A 20,901-nucleotide genomic window follows, 5' to 3' on the forward strand; every position below is an offset into this window, starting at 1 on the left:
CTCGCCGACCCCACACCAGTGAGCCAGCTCACACTGTCCGCTCCTCGCAGCAGCGAGCCTCGCAACGTCCCGCCGAGTGTGTGTGTGTGAGGAAGTCCGCGGATTGATCCAAATGTAACGTCACTGTACCCAAATACGTCACTGTACCCAGGAAGAAAAAGAGAAATCTCCAACGAGGCATTCTGGGGCAGCATAGACAGGTCTTTTCTGTGTTAGAGTTTTACTCGCTACAGGGTGTACTTTGAGGGTTTGTGATTCTGCAGACCGTTTACATGCATAAAAAGCTACATAACACACAAGGGGACGGGTAATAACCGGAAAAGCATGACATGGGACCTTTAATGTAAATTGTTAATTTTGGGTTGTACTTTCATAAATATTTCTTTGTTTTTGTTTTGGCCCTGTTTTATTATTCATAATATTGACTCTGTCTTCCTTTTATTCATGGGGAATTGTGGTTTAAATAAATGTATTGGCAAACATTATAACATTATAGATTATTTACCGGATAATTACCTTATAATACATCTGATAAACACAAAGCTAGATATAACGACTTAAAACTGTTTTATTATATTTTAAATAAGCAATACAATAATCCTATTTTCTTCTCCAAAAACTGTCATAACTTGGTTTACAGTTTAAAGTTCAATAAAGTCAAAGTTAAGTTTTTGATTTTTTTTTATGTTGCACAAAGACTTACAACATCTTGTCCTGTTATTTATTTCAACCCTTAAGTTCTCTACACCCAACAATAACGTTGTAAAGTCAGCATTTATAAGGCTATAATTCTCTGTGATTGGACATCCCCGCCGAATGGCCGAATGATTTTCAAAGGTTTTCTGTTCAATTATAACAGAAACCTTTATGAAGGCATATTGTATTGCCTATAAGGAATTAGAGTCAAAGGGATACGACTTTAGATAAGGGACATTTGCTGCGAATTCCTCAACTGCACGTTTGTTTCATATGTTTAAATAATGTTAAGGATGTGCCTTAAGAGTCTCCATCAAAGCTGTAATCAAGTGCACAGCAGCAACGTTAGTCTGAAACTTCCCTGTCTAACCAAAAGTAAAAGCAAACCTAATCTGTTGTTCCCCTATCGGATGGGTGTGTGCTCTGGGATGTTGGTGTAGATAAGAAGAGGTATTTTATCCCAGCAGTGTTTAATTTGTCCTGGTGGGCCAAACAGCCCTTTTCTGTACATGCTGTGAGCTACACTGCTTTGAATAAATATCTATTTTCTCAGGTCTGTCCGCTGACTGGTCGCTCAGCATGCTGTGCCTGGTCAGGGCAGCCGGGCAGCAGCTGTGCCAGGCCTTTGCGGTCAGGGGACAGTGGTTAAAATGTGCATCCCCATGTAGAGCTGCAGTCCATGCACACATGTACGGGATCTGTTGGAGAGGTGACAAGAGGTTGGTGGCTTTTCCATTCCAATGAGAAAAACAACCAACCTTTTGTCATGGTCCCCTTTCCCTTTCTGCATAATTGTTTCTCTCTGTGGACTTCTATGTTTTTGGTTATTTATATAAACACCAGAATAATTGATATAAACCCCAGAATAGAGTTAAATGCGTGGTTATGTGGAAAATCTAATATGTGTGTGCACTTGAGCATCCGGGCAATTCAAGTTTTAGTTTAATCATTGACATTAAACTATAATATCTAACCTATGTCTCATCTTTGACCCCTCTTTCATATCAGTGAGCTGAAGAGACAAATGAAAGCCGACAAGGTGTCCGAAAAATAAGCCAGGGTCAAGGAGCAGAGAGTCTCCATTAAAGCTGTAATCAAGTGACTACATTGTGTCTTTACACAATGTCTGCTCTGTGTAGATATGACATATAAACGTATGCACTTCTGTGAAACCAATGTCAGTATAAAAAAGAAATACCACCTGCCATTAACCGGGGACAAAGTAACTTCAGTTGAAGATGGTCACTTTGGTACCGGAAAAACTAAAATTAGAAGCACATGTGTCTCAATTTGTACGGCTTCGAGCAAAATACATGAAAAGAAGCTCAAAGGTCAAACATTTAAAGTATATATGTTTAATATAGATAGCAGCAAGTTAACAGAAACTTAATTTGCAAGAGAGTAAAACATTCCAACAAAAGCACAAAGAAAATATATTGGTTTTCCAAGGGTGATTATTTGACAGTTGTTCACATGGTTAGAAACAAAAAGGTAAAAACGTAACGCCCCCCTTTGCTTTTTCTAGGACCAAATATAAGCTGTTTACTAGAAGAGTGGTTCACTTGTGTTGGGAGTGAAGAGACTTTAAAGATCTTACAGGTATGTGGGGAACTTTGGTAAATAATAATACCAGATTCTGAACATATAAGTGACCAATTACATGAAAGTACGCACAATTTGCAAATCCCATTGTTAACTAAATTACAGGAAAAGTATATTTGAATGTTAATTGACTTTTACTTTGAGAACGCCATGACATCCACTCAGAGACCAAAGAGAAATCAGACAGATTAGGAACCACTGTACAAGTAAACAGTAAGCCTAGATCCACAAAAAACCCAAAAAGCAATAAGGCAATAAAGTATTAAAAACAATTAGTGACCCTTGTTTCAGGTCGGAGATGGTTGTTGAGAAGAGACATTTGCATTTTGACTGACTTTATAACGGTTTCAGGCGGCACTCAAGGCATCAGAAAATATTTCAAAAAGCAACATAAATAATAGAAAGAACATCTACTTTGGTTTCCCCTTTATGCTGAAACAGGGGATGCTATTTAGAAAAATATATATTCAATAACTAACAGTTCTACATTTACAGTATATTAGCTGCATAGCAGTTTCAGGGAAAACAATATCTGCATCTACGTTGTATAACATAAATGCAATGGATACTTCAGTACAAACAAGTTGGATGCATACAGAACAGAAACCGAAATTGCACGACAAGTTTATCAAACACAACCACATTTATCTGGTCACTATTGTGGAGCAATTAAAGTACATTTAAAGTCTTATGGCTTAAAACATTCTAGTAAATGAGGACTAATCATCATCTGGAGAAACCAGTGGGGTATTAACAGGCAACAATGATAAAACATCAATCTGGTTGAAACTACAACATCTCCTCAAGGCACATGTACAATATCTTCCGGTGTCTAAAGTGACATTGAATCAAAACAGTTTGTCAACCTGTGATAGCAGATTAAGTGTGTTGATATTCAATTAATGGGTAATGTTAAGATAAACCAGTTGTTCTTTTGCAAGAAACAGAGAAAGTTAGTAGCATTTTAAGGAAATATGAGAAATCCAGTTTATGTAAATATACGCAAATGAGGAAACTGTAATTTCTAAAAAGTAATTACATCCACAGTATGTGTATAAAAGAACATTTTGGATCAAAGTGAAACATTTGCAGCCTTCCTGTATAATCACATTCACATATTTGTAGTAAAATACTGACATTTGTTAGTCCTGTTTTGAAGAATCTCTGATTTTGTCTGAGTTTCACTATTTGGTCAAAAAAGACAACAGGGCCAGTGTGTTGTAGTCAATTACAAGCAAATGATATGTACAATAAAGTGTATATAATTATAAAAGTCAAAGGAGTAACTGTGCACAGGAATATACATTTATTTTGTACAATCTTCTTTAAAGACATTACCACCATCATCAAAAGGGGCCAGCTACAGTATCAGAAGGTGTGTGTGGAGGTGGGGCAAATCACATTGCTGCCATTAATACAGTTATAAAATATCTGAACACAACTGATTAAGGGAAGAAAAATATATAATGAACAACACACAAATAAATTACAAATGATTCTCTGAAGAGAGGCACGGGTACTACACATATTTAAAAAAAGAAGATCTAAACTTTGTAAAACAAAAACAAATGAAGTCATAAATACTCAACACTGGAAATTTAAGTTCCTCTATTTCACGAGTTGAAGAAAGCCAATCGCAGATAGCTCTTTTCTCCAAAGTTAGGTTTCCTTCAGGAGTAGGGTCCCTTTAAAAACCCCTCACACCGCTAAAACCCTCAAATCACATTAGTCAATTTGACATATTATCCATCATAAAACAGCTGTTTCTGACACATAGGTGTATCAAATGTAACGGTGTTAATGTGTTTCTAACAAACTGTACACATAAAAACAAGACAATCATAAAACTGAACTAATTCTGTCATCATCAGAGACCAGCCCCTTGTTCACGCATACAGTGAAACTAATCATGACACAAAGACAACAAACACACAAACAGAAAGAAAAGTGTGGCAGCAGGACATCAGGCCTTATAATGATGATAATGATGCTCTATGTTCATGTGCTTCTTAAGTGAAAAAGCTTATGAGACATAAAACCGGCCTGTTGTCAGGACTTATGCAAAGCAACATTTGAGTCAAACTTTGGTCCTGAGGCCGCTGGCTAACGGCAGGCGACTGCATTTACAAGAGAACGTGTAAAATCGGCTCTGTTACTGCATGCTAATACCTTAACCTGGATGAGATGTACAATGTACAGCTGTATCCAACAAACTGTTGCTTCTCCTCAACACTCACATTGTTATAAACTGTTTAAAAAGGCTCTTTTCTAGCTGGTTTAAGAATACTATTCCAGTAATGCGTGCCTGACGCAGAATGAGGCCATTAAAATGACACTAAATCACACAATAACAATATACGATATTACATCCTACTATCTCTCTCCTGTAGTTGTATTTGAATACGAGTTGTTTGTCACGTGAAATAGATTATTGGGGAAAAAAGCCACTTTTTTTTTTCCCGTCTGAAATAACCCACACCACCTCTCGTGGGACTGTACTGTACACTCGATGAGTAAAGTGGTCACAAAGGACAGCATCCTAAAGTGCTGAATTTACAAGTAAAAAAACAAAAATCAGCCAATATTTGTTTTATTTTTCTTAAAAGATTCCTCTCTTTGTTGTGAATTAAAAGGAGAGTCTGTTGTTAAAAGTATCAAACTGACACAGTTTGGTTTGATGAATGCAGACTAAATGTTAGCCTCAACATGTTTGCTTACTATATCACAGAGTGCTATCTGTACACTGGGCTAGAGATGGTAAAGTAGCTCATATAGAAATATATTTTGTTGGTAAAGGCTGTTTGGCACACCAGGACAAATTAAACACTTCTACAAAATACCTCTTCGTATCTACACCAACACCCCTGCCAGAGCACACACCCATTCAAAAGAGGAACAACAGATTAGGTTTACTTTGACTTTTGGTTAGACATGGGAGTGTCAGACTAACGTTACTGCTAGCAAGTAAAGAAACTCAAGGCCAACAAATGTGACCACCTTTACTGCACTGCCTCAACGTCAGCTGTTTGCTAATCTACACATTTTATAGGTGTTACTACACCAGACATCAAGAAGACAAGATCTAGTTTATCCAGGCCTCTTGTAAATATCAACAAAATGCACCGTCACTGTAGTTATACTCATCCTGCACACTGTTTCTTTCATATCCATAAAGTAACTTTTTGGATTATCAGAAACAGTATATTTATATATTCAGGTGCACGATAGCTGCTACAACATTAAAATTAATCAGCAACAACATAAAAGACACGTGTTTGTGACTACACATCAGACCTGTGTAGTTCACTTTTCTACTTTTCCATTACCTCTTTATAATCTGCCTTCTCTAACCTTCCCTCAATACACTTTCTGCCCTGTTGGGTGAAAACTTTTCCAACCATGAGAAACAGCGAGTACCTTTCACAAAATTGATCTATTCAACCCTACATACAAAACCTTCCTGCTTTACTGCACACTCTAGCTTCCAAGTAACAACACTACACAATTAGTATCAAAGGGAACACTATTCATGGGAACCACTTAACACTTTGGAGAACACTTTAGAAAACACCTAGAGAACAGAAAGACTCAGCAGATAAAATCACTGCCAAACTATCTACAGATACACTCAAAACTTCACAAGATAAATGATAACAAGACCACTTCAATGCTTCTCTTCACAAGGAACGATAACGACAATTTGTCTGTTCTTGCCTGAAGTCTATCTAATTTTGCTCAAGTCTGTTACAAAGGAGAGTCAGTCAATCATAAAGTCCACAAGAGACCTTCACTTTTTCAAGAAATTACAAACCAAATTCACAGTTCATATGTCCAGTTTGTCCTTAATAATGAGTTAACAGATATCATTCATGCCACTTTAGTAATTCATCTTGAGGACTTTTTTTGGGAGAGGGAGACTGGCTCAGAAAGGCCAGCAGCACCTTTACTGCTCTTAATAAATCCTCCGTCCTGCAGTAAACAGAATAATGTGTTTGAGGATATTTAGTAATAAGATAAATAAAGAAAATGTTCTGTTTGTCTTAAACTTCATAATGCAGGGCCAATTCACAAATCATTTACTGCATGTGCTTATCAACAGACAGTATTTTAACCATTTTGTCTACATTTTTACAAGAATTTCTAAATGAAAGTAAAGACAGATTCTGTATGAAGGTCAGTAGGAACGAGTTAAGTTGCTGCCCGACTCCTGCAGGCTGACCAGCAGGTCGTCGATCTTCTCCATGTTCTGAGGGGAGTTCATGCTGTTCTGCACCGGCCCGCTCTGAGACAGAGACTGGCAGAGCAGCGACTGGATGTGTGCGTCGCTCTCTCTCTGATTCTGACCCGACTGGCTGATGGCGATGATCTGATCCGACAGCGTGTTCCCAGGAGTGTTCATCAGCTGGCCACATTCTGCAAGAAGGGAACACAATGAGTGTACAAACCTCACACTTATATTGTATGTTTGTAATGTAAGTTTATTGTTCAAAGTTTCTTTAAAGGTCCCCTATTATACTGTTTTTCATCAATATATTCCAGGTCTCAGATATATACAAAACATGTCTCTGAAGTGTTTGGCTCGAAATACCAAACAGATCATGCATTGTAGCATCCCATAAACCCCTCTGTTTCAGCCCTGTTTCAAAAGTGCTGATTCTCTGTCTGTTACTTTAGATGAAAATAAGGAGCCCCTCCCCACGCCCCTCTGAGAGAGATTTGGTTAAAAAGAACACAATGGTGCTCTAGGAGGATATTCAGGCGATAAGGTGGGGGGGGGGGGTTACCTTGGTTGGTTATTGGCTAATGCTTACACAAGCCAAAAAATCGTTATGACATCATAAAGTGGCCAATATCTGATCAGCGCGTTTTCAGAGAGGTTTTTATATAAATGGATCAGGACAAAAAGTGAGCGAATCTTTTCTCCTGAAACTTTCAGGTTCTCTTTACACAGAGGGGACACATGTTTATGTATAAAAGAGATTAAAAAGTAGATTTTGCATAATAGGTGACCTTTAATGTGTAAACGTACTTCAGTTTGTTAGTGTATTCACCTTTGTAACAAATTCCTTACCGTTCTGAATTCCGAACAGGAAGAGGCCAGGCTGCTGCTGCGGCTGGCTGGGCTGATTGATGCTCCCGCCCACAGCGCTCTGAAACAGCGTCCCGGGCTGTTGAACAGGCGACGAGGTGGTCGTCTGGAGGTTAGCCACGCCATTCTGCGAGGCGAACATGGCTGACTGTGCGAGCTCCTGAGCGGCGAGCCCCCCCTGCAGAGACCCCATGTTGGACTGAGGCATAAAGAGGCCCACAGGCTGCTCCTGCCGGCTGTTTGAACTGCTGCCCAGCTGCATCGGCTGCTGCTCCTGAAACATGACTTGCTGCCGTCGATCTGTGGGGTTCCCCAGGGCCATGGGCTCAGAGCGGTCCTGCTGGTTAACTGCCACCATGCTGGCTTGGGAAAAGAGCATTGAGGGGTTTTGGGGCTCTTGGGAAACAAGACTGCTGCTAGTCAGTGGGGGCATCTGGCCCTGGCTGCCGAACAGGAGGCTGGAGGCCTGATCTGGAGAGGACAGAGGGCTGTTGCAGAACAGTAGGCCAGCCTGCTGCTGCTGCTGACCTGGAGACAGTGTGTTTGAAGATGGATGCTGTGTGATGTTCTGAAACAGCGAGGCCTGCTGGGCTGGCTGTGTGTGAGGCTGAGGCTGGGGGGGCTGCTGCTGCTCCATGGGGCTTCTCTGTTGGATGGGGGAAAGCTGGGCCTGAGCCTGAAATACTGATTGTGGTTCAGGGGAAGGCGTTTGTAGAGCAGTGAGGAAGGCCAGTTGTTGTTGTTGTTGTTGCTGCTGTTGCTGCTGCTGCTGTTGAGCACTACTGGTTGCAAGCTGAGAGGGCAGGGATGTCTGAGGGAGGAAAAGTCCCGGGGTTGAGGGCTGCTGGTCTGGAGACTGTAGAACTGTCATGGTGTTTTGAAAAAGAGCGGCCTGGACCTGCTCCTGGGAGGCTTTCTGAAACAACCCCCCCTGAGGGTCTTGTGATTCTGCCAAAGAACTAGGATTGTGAAACATGGGTGGGGAAGGGTGTGAGGGTGACTGCTGGAGGAAGTTGGTCTGAATAGAGAGCAGGTCACTGGCCTGCTGAAAGAGAGCTGCTTGCTGCTGCTGTTGCTGCTGCTGCTGTTGGGCCTGCTGGAAGAGAGTCCCCTGGTTTGTCACCACTCCTTGTGAGGGGCCCTGCTGCTCTGCGTTCTTGGCCTGGGGGGGCTCCTGAAACATGCCGCACTGCATCTGGATCTGTGACTGAAACAGCTGCTGTTGTAGATTCTCCAGAACCTGCTGCTGCTGCTGTTGCTGCTGATGCTGTTGAAGATGTTGTTGCTGGATTTGTTGCTGCTGAATTTGCTGTTTTTGGATCTGTTGCTGGTGCTGGATGTGTTGTTGCTGCTGTTTTGCCATTGAGTTGTCAGACTGAAGTGGTAGGTTACAGAACCCTTTGGCTTTCAGTTGCCTCACTGCCTCCTCCAGCTGGGCTACTTCGTCTGGAGGGAACATTGGGAGTTGCTGCTGTTGAGGCGCAGGCTCTCCACACAGCCTCCCCACAGATCCAGAGCCGTTACCGGGCCTCTCCTGCCCGAGGCCCTCTCTGGGCTCCAGGAGGAACTGCTGGGGTCCCTGTTGCAGCAGAGAGTCGGCGGGCACAGAGAAAGAGCTGGCGGGTGCAATGTCCTGCTTCTGGATCGTGCTTAAGGGCTCTGTGTTGGGAAAGACAGGAGCCTGGCCTTTGTCAGGGTCGCCTGCGGGCTGAGATAGGTTGTTGGAGAACGCTCTGTTTTTATTCAGATGTCCTGCAGTCATGTCTGGGTTCTGCTGGGCTGGACACAGGTCGCCTGTCTGCTGAAAACACAAAATAAAAGATAATAAAAGGTGTGCTTAATTTGCTTTTAGATTGCTTTATTTTAGTTGTATTGTCAAAGTGTCCACGTTGTTGTCTGACATCTTTGACTTGTATTTTTTTTTTTTTTCATATCTAAAAATCACTTAAAAATGTTCATGACATATGTTCACAAAATATGTATCTGTAACATGAAATTACACTTCTTTTATAGACTAAATAATAAAGTATCGAATAGATGTTACTTTACTTAACATTAATATAATCTGAAATATCCAAATACTTTAATGTGTTGATGTAGAAGGTATTAATGAGGCGGTTAATGAAGTGTCAGATGAATATAATACCTTAAATACACCAGAAGATTGGAGGTTGCTGGTGACCTCCATCGGAGTGACATCTTCTCGCTTCACTAAAGGCAACATTGAAGGCATCAAGGCGTCATCTACAACTGTAGGAGCAAGATCAAGAAATCATTTCAAAATGTTTTCTTGTGCTTTTCATTCAGCCATTCAGAACAAATGGCAGAACAGTGTGAGTATCTCAGAAACACATTCAAATAGTAGGCTACGATCATGGTTGTGAAAAAGTTAACAAAGGAATAAAAACCTTCATCAAATGAACAAGTATTCACTGGAGAAGGCGCCTCTTTCTTCACGGCAACATCATTTATTGCTACAAGGAAAAACACAAACAGAGTTTTATCTCTTTGAGCCCACACAACCACAACAACCAGTTCCAAATAATAATTTGGTTACTTTGATGAGCACATCTTTCAAAGTTTAGTATGAGTAGCGTTTTTTGCAGACCTTACAATCAAAGAGTGCCGATGAAAGAGTGTTGAAGATGGATGACTTTGGATTCCTGTTTAGAAATGGGCTGTGTTTTGTGCACTTGAAATATATTGCTAATGATTGCTAATATTTGTTCTGATCCTATGAAATTGTAAGTGGTGGTGTTCTCAAGAAACTGACTGAGCTAGCTGTGGTGCCACCCAGTAATTCTAACAAGTATAGTCAATAATTAATATAAATAGTTATAGTAATCACAAGTTCACATGCTATAGTATAATAAGACATGGTCTCCCCATCAGTGGCCTATCAACAAAGCCAGATGAAAAACGTTGCCTGATTTAGTAAATCAACTGAAATTGAAAACGAACCTGAATCTGGAGTGTAGGTAAACGGCTGAACATCATGGGATCTCCCAGCATTCGTCACCACATAGATTGCCACACACGCAGGGGAGGTGATGGCTTGGTTTTGGTACGGAGGAACCTTCACTATCAGATGATTCTATAGAGGGGCCATCATTAAAGAAAAGTCAGCAAAAAGTAATGAAAACAGTTGATCTAACAGCATCATGATTCAAAGGGTTGATAAGAGCATGTTGACAATATATGGAAAAGCAATATGAGAACGAGCAGGTCAACACTTTGTTTGTATCTTGTTCCCTAACAATCATGGGCATAGGGGTGATGCAATACACATTTCTGTGACTGCAGGATGTTATACAGCATTTACTGTAGTGGAGATAAAGAATGAGAAGATTAGAGTCACACAGTGATGACTGCATTAAGGTATAAAGATTTGTCTTGTAAATTAATTATTTATTAAAAGGGAAATATCTAAGGTTTTTGCATGATGGTTCTTAAAATGCAAATCAGTTATTATCATCATGTAGTTCATATAATCCCAATATTCTCACTTTGTGATTGGGCCAACCAAATATGGCCATATTGACCTACTCTCTCATATCAACAGGTGGCAGCAAAGCTTAGAAAATGGTAGCATTTCCTCATAAAAAAGGCCATTAGCCAACTTCAACAGTGCTGACATGTTTTTTAGTTAGGAAATGCATTCAATATGTTTGTTACACCACAGATACACCCCAGTCAGAAACAATGAACCCAAACAACACTGGGAATGCTTGAAAAAAACAGTATCTTTAACAAAAAACTAAATTACATCCAATGAGTTTAGAGCATTTACTATCAGCTACAGATTCATCAACTCATCTACTTTGGACCATTTTGTTTATCAGGGGCAAAGGTTTAAACTGGACTGTTGAGACACACTCAGTTTAGCCTCTCAGAATGAGTGTAATTAGGTCAGAGCACAATGAGACTACTCAAACCTTTGAACGGGCAGCACATTTAAGATGATTACATCTAAAGCTCCATACAAATCTGAAAGGACTGCTTCTATCTGCTCTGCTGATTAGTCATCGAATCAATCATTCAGTACAAAAATAACACAAGAGCAATCGCATTTTACCTGGTGAAACAACTCCATGTCGATTTCAGCCTCTGCCTTCCAGGATTTCTCGTCTGGAACAGAGAGAAGATGCCATGTTTACTGGAGGACAATAATGTATGGAAGAAAATCGTTTTATGAAAAATAATAATTCTTACCAGAGATATTCTCCTGAAATATGACTTTGGTGTCTTTAAGAAAGTTTTTGCCAATAATAAAGACCTCTTCTCCACCTCTCACTGAACAAGTGTGTAGTGACTTCTTCAGGATTTCAGGCACTCCTGCAGGCTGAGCTGTAAACAGAGCAGATATTTTGGGTCACTTATTATTGTTCATCAAACATACCCAGGTTTATTAAAAAGAGCCTATTGGATTACATGTGTTTTAACCAATAATGTATGATGTTAAAAATGTTGCAAAGTAATACATTTGATGATAATTGGATAACAAAAAAATCTGACAACACTTTGAAAAATGATTAAACTGCCACTGTAGTTTATATTTGTGTTATGTCTCCAGACAACCTGTAATCTGATACAAAAACAGACTTGCAATATAAGACTAAACTAAACTAAATTCAATGTTTTATACAAGAACTGTATGCAATCGGATGATTTGATGTGTTTTCATAGAACTTAAATACTGGCTATATCTCACAGGCCTTGAAAAGGGCAATAACAACTTTGAACAATCTTGGAGCTCAAATCCAGCCCAACATTTCCCAAATCTTTTTTAGTATTCTGGATGCCAGGGGGGATTGCAATTTCTGGGGGGTTTTGTAAACATATTTCCTTGGATTGCACGCTAGCTCTGTGCACACAATAGAGGTCCTCACACTTCTATTGTTTCATCCTCTCCTTCTCTTTCTCCCCTGTGTCTCTCTCGCAGCAGTTCTCCCTAATCCAAATCCTCTTACACAGAAACTTTATCATAGCCTTAGGCGTCTTAACTGTTTATGAAACCAACCACACCCTCATACTGTATGCATTATTACATAACACTCGACTCTGAGGGGATTCTGTACACACTCTCCTCAAATGTGGTCCTAAAAAGACGAATTATCCTGACCCCGGGCAGGATTCAGCTTCGGAAACAGGACCTCTTCTGTTTTTAAAAGCTCAGCCTATAATAATTAACATCATAGGCTGAGACATTATAAACAGAAGATTACAGGTACACATTGATTACAGGTCAGCTGTCTATTTAGCCTCTTCCTTCAAGTGAAACAGTTCTTATACCTTTATTTATAACAGCATTAACAGCATTTCCACAGAGAGAAATATAAGGGGACAGACTTACTACACAGGATTGGCGAAGAAGGGGTCTGCAGAGTGAGCACTGATCCATCTGCACGGGGGATGTTGACCCTAAACACCAGCCGTGCACGTGTACTCTTTTTCTTTGATCCCGCAACACCAATGCGAGCCTCGACGTCAGCGTTACGGAGCTTCAAGATCCCAACACAGTCCACCCTGCACAGAGACGCCATGTGAGTTTAAACAACTTGAAAGTGTGTCATAATAAATGATTTGCCTGGTTATGCAGTTGCTTTATTAAGCAATTGGTTTGAATTATATATGAAGGGCACAAACAAAGAACACTTTATTTGTTGTATAATATATTAAAAGAAGAAGAAAACAACCCACTTTTAATGTAAAAGAAAATGGCTTACGCTAGTTTCATGTTGGTGCTTGGATCCAGGGACACCTCGATGACAGTGGTGCCATCGATGTCCACCTCTTTGCAGGCGGTAGTGTTGCGGCCGGTCACCCTGCACGCTTGGTAAAAACCATGAGGCTTAACGCGCCCGGTGTCATTACCCACAAACACCTGCAAAACCACTGGCTCATTCACTCCCTCCAGCTGTATGAGGAACAACAAAAGACAAATTATAGGACCATCAAACATGTTTCACACAGATGATTATCTACCTGTCCAGCAAATGCACCCAGAGTGCATTCATACATGTTCTCATTTAGCAATTCAGCCTCTTGTGTCCTGTATTCTCAGTTTGTTTACCAGCTTACCCTCTTGTGCAATCGAGTCAGCCTTTTAAAAGCAGACATGTGTTTGCTACCTTCTGATGTTACCTTGTCTGACCATTATATTATTACATCAGGATCCTCTTGCTCTTCACAAGCCCTGACAGTATAAACAGTAACTTATTCAGTAGCACACACAATGCTCTGGGCCCAGATTCATCTCCAAATCACCTCAGGATACAAAAAACTGACATTGGTAATAATCAAATAATATATATACAAAATATAACGAGGTAATTGCCATAAAGCTTTTGTAGAAACACCTTACACCACAACTCAAAAGTAATGCAGGTGGTAGTCCAAGTGAAACATGAAGTATATGTTTAATGTTTGGAACAGGACCCACTTCTCTCTACTTATATAGTACAACATTTACAAGCAATTTATATTACCAGTCTCCATTTGGGCTGGAAATGAAACGTGATTAGGTCTTCCCTATTGAGCATATTGGTCTCCAGAAAAAGACTCTTTTACAGTTGTTTTTACACTGTGACCTTAATTATTCTACCATGAGCATATTCAACCTTTTTATTGCCCCACTGCTCCTATGGCTCTTAAAATAGCAAATCTTTCAGGAACATATTTCAAAGCCCCTGACATTACTCCAACCATTAACCTTAAGTAAAGGCATTGACTACAGAGTTCATTTTGGAGGCTGTTTCAAGGTTTAAAAGTTACCTTAATAGTAGGGAAGCCCTGCTGAGTGCGGTCCTTCACGGACCCTCTGCTGCCTTCAGTCAGATATCGAGCTCGGTGCTGAGTCTCCGGCTGCACAACGATCTTCAGCTCCTTCCCCTCACTCTTCTGTGGGAATTGCATCGACAGCGCGCCTCCTTTGTGGTGAGTTGTCTGAGGATCATCAGAGCTGCAACGAAGATTCGGTTTGACAGAGACACCAGCAGATTAAGTATGGTATTCCTGTCATGCTATGTTTTTTCTTTATTATTTCTTGTTGGCTGTTCTGTTTGTCTTCTATGTTGAAAAAGAGAAGCATAATTTCCACCCCAAAGAAGTCTGTACTATTGATTACACTTGTATGCTTCTTCTCAATAAAAATATTTGAAACAATTAGTGCAACCTGGCTGGCATCTTCACATTTTGTGGTGGAAGATGTTTAGGATGAATGCAACTTACGTATGTCCCTATTTATTCAGAAACCACTCACCCTCCAGCCCCCAAGATGCTTTGAGCATCAACCAGGCATATTCAATGCCCATCTCTTAAAGCGTTCAGAGTTATCTGTTTATTTAATCGGCTCTGCTTATCCTAGGTCTTTGAGCGAGGCTCTGATTCACTGTGGCCGACCATTGTTTGTACTTCAGTATCCTGCCTCTCCCTCTCCTCTGATCTGACCGCTCTTCTTCATTCAAAGGGTGGTGGGAAATTTAGAGCCACAGTAGTTTGCTGAAGATTTCCATCCGTTTGTGCCATGAGTGATTTCCTAATAATGCCTATACTGATGAGTGCTCTATGAGATTATCCACAAGGGCCCTTCGGACAATGGTAACAAAATGAATTACTTAATTAAGAGCTTAAAGTTAGCGCTAGGGGAATATTAAATGCATACAAATCAATGTACTACTCAAGCAACATCCTGCATTAAGTGGAGTCCTTGTTTTCTTAAGTGAGGAAACACAATACATGCAGATGTTTACATGCAAGGCAGGGGACTCCACTGAATTGGTTGATTGAATGTTGAAGACATTATTTATCTAATGAGCACAAAAGTCATAGCTATGGCTTTACCAGTCACCAGATGTGATTCCAGTTAAATACAATCTAGAGTTTTTGGAGCATTGTTTTAGAATGATCTCTACCACCATCCTTATAATCCTCCAGTAGAGTTTCAGACACTTTAACCTGCAAGCTTGTGCTGTGCTTACGTTTTACCTTAAAACTCCTTCTTTTGTAATTGACCAATTCCTTCAACCATCTGTACACAATCATAGCATCCTTTGTCAAAGATATAGAGGAGCATGACATGTACACTAGAATCTTACACATCGAACGTGATCGTATATCATACCAAGTAAAACTATGCGTCTTACAAACCTTCCTTTGGATCCCGTCTTGTTGTCAGGGCCGAGCTGTGACAGGACAAAGTGTGGCCCTTTGGCACTGTCTGCATCAAACACGTCCATGCTGGTTTCCCCTGCTGGCCGAGACTTGGGACCAGGCCTCTGCCGAGGGGTACGTTTGCGGGACTTCCTTGGCACCTCTGTGTTGTCATTGTAGGAGACAGTGCTCATAATGCTAAAGTTGGACAGAGAGTCCTCCATCCAAATGCTGTTACTCTGCTCTGAGTCCAGGGATGTTTCATCCTGGCAGGACATCTGGCTGGTATCAAACAGGTCTTGCGGAGGCGGCGAAATATTCAGTACGGTGCGGCGCTTCGATGGGGTCATCTGGTGATGTAGCTGTGCCTCCTGGGATGTTACTCCTCTTCCTCCTCCTTGCTCACTGCAGCCTCTGCAGTTACCACCATTGCTGCTGTTGCCATTCCCACCTTCTGCTCCCACAACCTCTGGAACCACTCTGCTACTCCTGCAGTCCTCCGGGTCAACATTGCCGCCGTGCACCGCGTTCTGGTCAGTGGCCGAAGCGCTGGAATGCATGGTGGGGCTGGAAGAGGTGGGAAAAGCACTGCGGGGGCCTTCCATGGTCACAGAGGAGGACATGGCATCTACAGTGCAAATAATTAGACAGTGAATAAAGGCCTCTCAACCAGTGTTGGCTAGCAGTCCCATTTAAGCAGCAATTTGTTTCATGATTGCTTTGGTTTATTGCCTTTTTTGTTTTTCTTTTTTTAGCAATTTTAGATTCATCCAATTAAAATCTCCCCCTTTTCATTGGATCTTGAATGTGTGTGTCTGTGGTGCTGGCGATGTCTGAGGATTTGTAAATGTGCAGTATGTGAAGCGCAGTATCGGTGCGGCTAAAAAGGGGCAAAAAACGGGATAAGAAAACCATGCCCCTTATTTAGAAAAAAATGTACACAAAAACTGCTTGTGGATTAACTAATTTGCAACAAAAAACGGAATTAATTTATCATTAATATTAGCGTTTTGTTCGTGTTCAACTAAAAACTTTGCCAAAATGATGAAATGGAGAGGCAAGTTCAAAACAGTTATATGTACAAATATGTAGCATGCCAATTTTTCGGAGCTTTTACTTTTAATTGTTTTCTTTTTTTCTGCTACAAAGGTTCATTTAGTTGGGACTGAACGTAGCCACAGAGACAAAATAAACAAGCTTCTGACCTATGAAGCAGAGAACTGCAGACCATTTTATATGCAGACACTCCCTGCTTCAGAGGGAACTTCCTGGAATATAAAAATGAGACAGGGAATGAGCAATAGGAGTTAAAATTTATTCAAATTTTTTTTAAGAAAAATAACACAGGGTATTTTTGTTTTTCAAAACTGTTGCTCCAGCATGCTGACATACACTGTGATTTCAAAAGCATTCAAATAGTTATACTGAACTAGATGAAGAGTGGGGAAAAGTCTGGTTAAGTTGCAGATAGTAAAAAGGAGTTAGACTGCTGTTGACATTCTGCATTGTTTGGTGACTCATTAGTTTGCAAAACACACAATCGTAAAGAAAAAGAGGCACATAAAAAGAATGAAGGTAGTGTCATTTTGAGCAAGTATCAAAACACAAAGTCATATACATGATCAGAGACCAACAAAACCTACAATAGCAACTTAAATATAAGACCAAATACTTGAATTACATTGGATGTCCAGTGCTATTTCTGCTCTTGAGAGGTGGAATGTTTTTTTGCAATATACCCTATTTGTATTTAGCAGTGCTGCAAATGATTGAAACCCTGTGTTGCTAAGCACAATATTTATAAATGAGAAGTATGTTTAAAGAAACATATATTTGAAATGAAACATTAACAAAGACATAAAAGCCAGATGATGTTATTTGCAGTTTTCATTTAAAATTATAGTTTACTTACAGCCACTTGCAGAGCGCTGCAAGTGGCTGTAATGGAGCACTGAAGTCCATGGATTTACTGAAACTCACTCTAATGCCTTGATGCTGCAATGGGGAGCAGAGCAAAACAGCTACAGTGAAGCAAACTGTCATTTATTTTTTGATATTTTAAATCTTAAGCTTTTCTTCTGAAAACCATTTGGGAATTTGGGGAAATGAAAAGAATAATGTTTCTTTTAAAGAGAGCTCAAGACAGAAAGTAAGAATATATTTTTTATAACAGTATCTCTCTACAATTAATTGATTTTGACTAAACCTTTACGTTTGCGGACATGTATGTCCACTAAACTGTTGGATTACTACCCTTTATCACACATCCTATTTTTCCTTTAATCATTTGCCAATTGGGAGGCTGGCCAAGCAGTCACAATGAAAATGTGAAAGGTCAAATGAAAAATTGAAGAGAGTTGACGCAGAATTAGTGTCTCTTGACCATTTTCTGACAGAGACATAGGCTCAGTTTCCTTTCCTAACTTAAGACGTCTTCTATACTGTAAACACTGTACACTCATCTTGTTTTGTCATTTTGTTACGTCAGCATTAAACTGCTTATTATAGTTAAATGCCTAACCTACCTTTCCAACGGTAAAATATTTGTTTAAAAAAATACTGTCCGATCATAACACGATACTGACACTATTTTAAAGTTGTAAATGAGCCTTTCTTATGTGACCACACTGCAAGCATAATAATCAGGATGTTAGCTCTTTTCGGAAGTTTTAAACCAGATTATCAACCACAATAACCGACCACACCTTAAATTGGATTTATTGGACTTTTGAACTTCACTGACTGTTTTCTCAACAACTCCACGTTGAAAATGCAAAATGGTCAACAAGGTGATTACAGCCACTCAAAGCTTCCTAATTCTCTAACAAAAGTTAAGAAATGAAAGAAAGCTATTAAATCCCACCAAGTATTTTGTTCTGAGTATGCAGCACTTTCAATATTAAGCTCTGTTGGGCTCTCTCATCATTATTGGGTTCTGTGTGCGGTTTAAACTATTAATATTTGTTACAGTCGGATCACAAAGGAAAAAGGTAGAGGAATCTAAATAGTATCTAAACCTTCAGTGCATGGACTGCATGTCAACACTTGTGACCACAATCTACAGAACATACTGTACAGACGGGGGGGCATTTTGAGCTGACTTTACTCCAATTATGCAACTTCCTTTTTACACAGTAGTTTTTTTCAGTTTTTGGGACTGACATGAGGATCATAGAGCAACAGACTGTCAAATGCAGGTGTCTGTTTGCCAACAGATGTAGACTGTTTTGCTTTCTTTTTTGGGGGGTCCGTCTTGCTCACAGAGGAGACATACAAATAATAGGAGTGGGATCCTACCTGATGCAACAGCAGCTGAAGGGGGAGGCCCTGCCTCTCCGCCGCTCTTTTGACTCATGATTTTTGGGCTCTGCTGAGTGGAGAAAGGCAACTGTAGCTCCTTGGGAAGAAGTTCATACGCTGATTCTGTTGAGAGAGATATGGGACATGTAAAAAGAATAATAAGGTGACATACTTACATGAACCAGACAGCTTTTGTTGATTAAATGAGAATTATGATTCACAAATGTCCGCTCAATGACATAAGTGTATGTTGTATTGAGTCATTCTTTTCTCAGAAGCTCTATTAAGGTTGATGTCGTAATGACATTATAACGTCACAACAGTGTAAGAACAAACCTTTGAGGTAGTTGGCAACGAACCTAATAAATGACAAAATAATGATCGCAATGCAGAATGATGTCCATTGAAAAACATGCAGGACGATTGCATTTCTGATGCCAAACAGGTTTATACTTAATCTTCTTTACTTTACAAAACTCTCCCAGAGGCTGCACATCCGCAAGAATCGTGCCACATATATATATATATAACAATTAAAAAATGTAATGTCCTGTTAAATAGTGGCCCTATGTGATCTACATCTTCTCTTTATGAATTATTGAAAGCTAAAATGGTGAATTCGGGCTCTGATTACACATTGAGGAGGACCAAACCGAATGGAAAAAAGGAGAAAAAGAAGAGAGCACTGAAGTAAAAGCTAAAAGTTGTTGTGTACGGAATAAACTGCACGTCTTTTTACCAACAGCCTGCAGGGTGGTACAAAGCCTTTCTCTCTCTTCTCTGTGCCTCCCTCACGGCCAACAGGATTGGGTTAGGGGAGAAAGCCTTGGGTCAACAGCATTACAACACTTTTACTAGCAGCTTGATTCATCATCCAAATATTATGGTATGAACTCACAGCGGCCATTACAGTCGCCTGACTCTCTTCTCTGCCAACTGCCAGCTTTAATTACTTGCAGCTGAGTCCCAGGGTTCGGTGTGTATATCAGATACTTAACCCTCCCATTGTTACCACTCGCTGTGTACAATAGACAAACCTGGGACATACTGAAACCAGCCCATGCCTCTTGATTCCCAAAGCCCTCCAGTCTCCTACAGCTCGCTTTAGAAGAGCAGGGAATGCTGGTTCCCAGAAAGGGAGCTTAAATCTGGACTCAGCAAACTCATATAACTCACACTGAACCTCACATACGCACAGGATTCTAGTGTGGTTTTGCTGGTTATTTGCTAAGTTCTCCAAACAAAATCTTAGACACACATGCATGCACATACACACAAACGCCCGCCACAACCTCCACAAAAACACTTTCTCTGCCCCTGCAAGCTGTAACTCTGAAGTCTTCTTGGGGCTCACTGACTGACTGCACATGCAGCAACATGTGCTCAGAGTGAGCAGCACTTCCAGTAAACAGATTGCCAACCGCACAGACAGAAAATATGTACTCTTCTCTCGGAGCAGTGGTCTTGAATCACTGGCTGGCCTGTTCAAAGTGTTTCCACAGTCCCTTGACGTTTTTAAGACTGAAAAAAAAATATTTTTGCGGCATATTTGTTTCCCAAGTGCAATTCTTTATTTACACGTGACAAAACACTGTCCCTTTCACACAGGAGACGTAAAAAAGTCAGTCCTTTTTGCTGGGAAATAAACTGAACAAACTCTGCATCACGTGATGTTTTGATTTTAACTTTAGACTCAAGCCATGTTGTGCAGACCACTGAGGAAAACCTTACATTTTCTGTCCTTCTGTGATTATCATCATAACAGATTAAAGCTTGACCATGCACATGTGTTCGTTTTGATTAGGTCTATCCATGCTATTTGATGACAATCAACTTAATAAAAAAAGTGGCAACCCCTCATTAAAAGCTTCACAAAGCTTTCACTGTCATTAATTAACAGAAAAATACTAAATAAACCACATTACATACACTTAAAACACACGTTTCACATTAGAAATCCTGCACCAAAGCATATTTTTTTAACCAAACACTAAATATGTGTGCTCTTTATACCCTAAACATACATAGTGCTATGTTTATATGATAAGTAGTGCCGGCTAAAG

At 40.2% G+C, this 20,901-nt stretch overlaps 1 protein-coding gene and 1 long non-coding RNA gene across 5 annotated transcripts in view; one reads left to right on the forward strand and one right to left on the reverse strand.

The window, feature by feature from the left end:
• The first annotated feature begins 1,086 nt into the window (after positions 1 to 1,086).
• LOC117471883 lies at positions 1,087 to 1,714 on the forward strand. The gene is made up of 3 exons (XR_004554820.1): positions 1,087 to 1,146; positions 1,250 to 1,415; positions 1,705 to 1,714. It is a non-coding gene; the product is annotated as an uncharacterized LOC117471883 (long non-coding RNA).
• Positions 1,715 to 2,035: 321 nt separating this feature from the next.
• nfat5b (nuclear factor of activated T cells 5b) overlaps positions 2,036 to 20,901 on the reverse strand; it is a 40,046-nt gene continuing 21,180 nt past the window's right edge. Inside the window, exons 2-14 of one of the 4 annotated variants that reach the window (XM_034116395.1) lie at positions 18,836 to 18,961; positions 16,744 to 16,806; positions 15,536 to 16,166; positions 14,162 to 14,348; positions 13,114 to 13,304; positions 12,741 to 12,913; positions 11,600 to 11,734; positions 11,463 to 11,515; positions 10,349 to 10,481; positions 9,796 to 9,861; positions 9,534 to 9,637; positions 7,370 to 9,188; positions 6,473 to 6,711 (exon numbers count right to left, since the gene is read on the reverse strand). In XM_034116395.1, the coding sequence (XP_033972286.1) occupies positions 6,473 to 6,711; positions 7,370 to 9,188; positions 9,534 to 9,637; positions 9,796 to 9,861; positions 10,349 to 10,481; positions 11,463 to 11,515; positions 11,600 to 11,734; positions 12,741 to 12,913; positions 13,114 to 13,304; positions 14,162 to 14,348; positions 15,536 to 16,161 (3,726 nt within the window). In that variant the 5' untranslated portion in view covers positions 16,162 to 16,166; positions 16,744 to 16,806; positions 18,836 to 18,961. Of the gene's footprint in view, positions 6,712 to 7,369; positions 9,189 to 9,533; positions 9,638 to 9,795; positions 9,862 to 10,348; positions 10,482 to 11,462; positions 11,516 to 11,599; positions 11,735 to 12,740; positions 12,914 to 13,113; positions 13,305 to 14,161; positions 14,349 to 15,535; positions 16,167 to 16,743; positions 16,807 to 18,835; positions 18,962 to 20,901 lie in introns of all 4 variants that reach the window. The other 3 variants (XM_034116390.1, XM_034116393.1, XM_034116394.1) reach the window with 3 other exon arrangements.

The sequence above is a fragment of the Trematomus bernacchii genome, unplaced genomic scaffold (genome assembly GCF_902827165.1).
Source record: "Trematomus bernacchii unplaced genomic scaffold, fTreBer1.1, whole genome shotgun sequence".
NCBI lineage: Eukaryota > Metazoa > Chordata > Actinopteri > Perciformes > Nototheniidae > Trematomus > Trematomus bernacchii.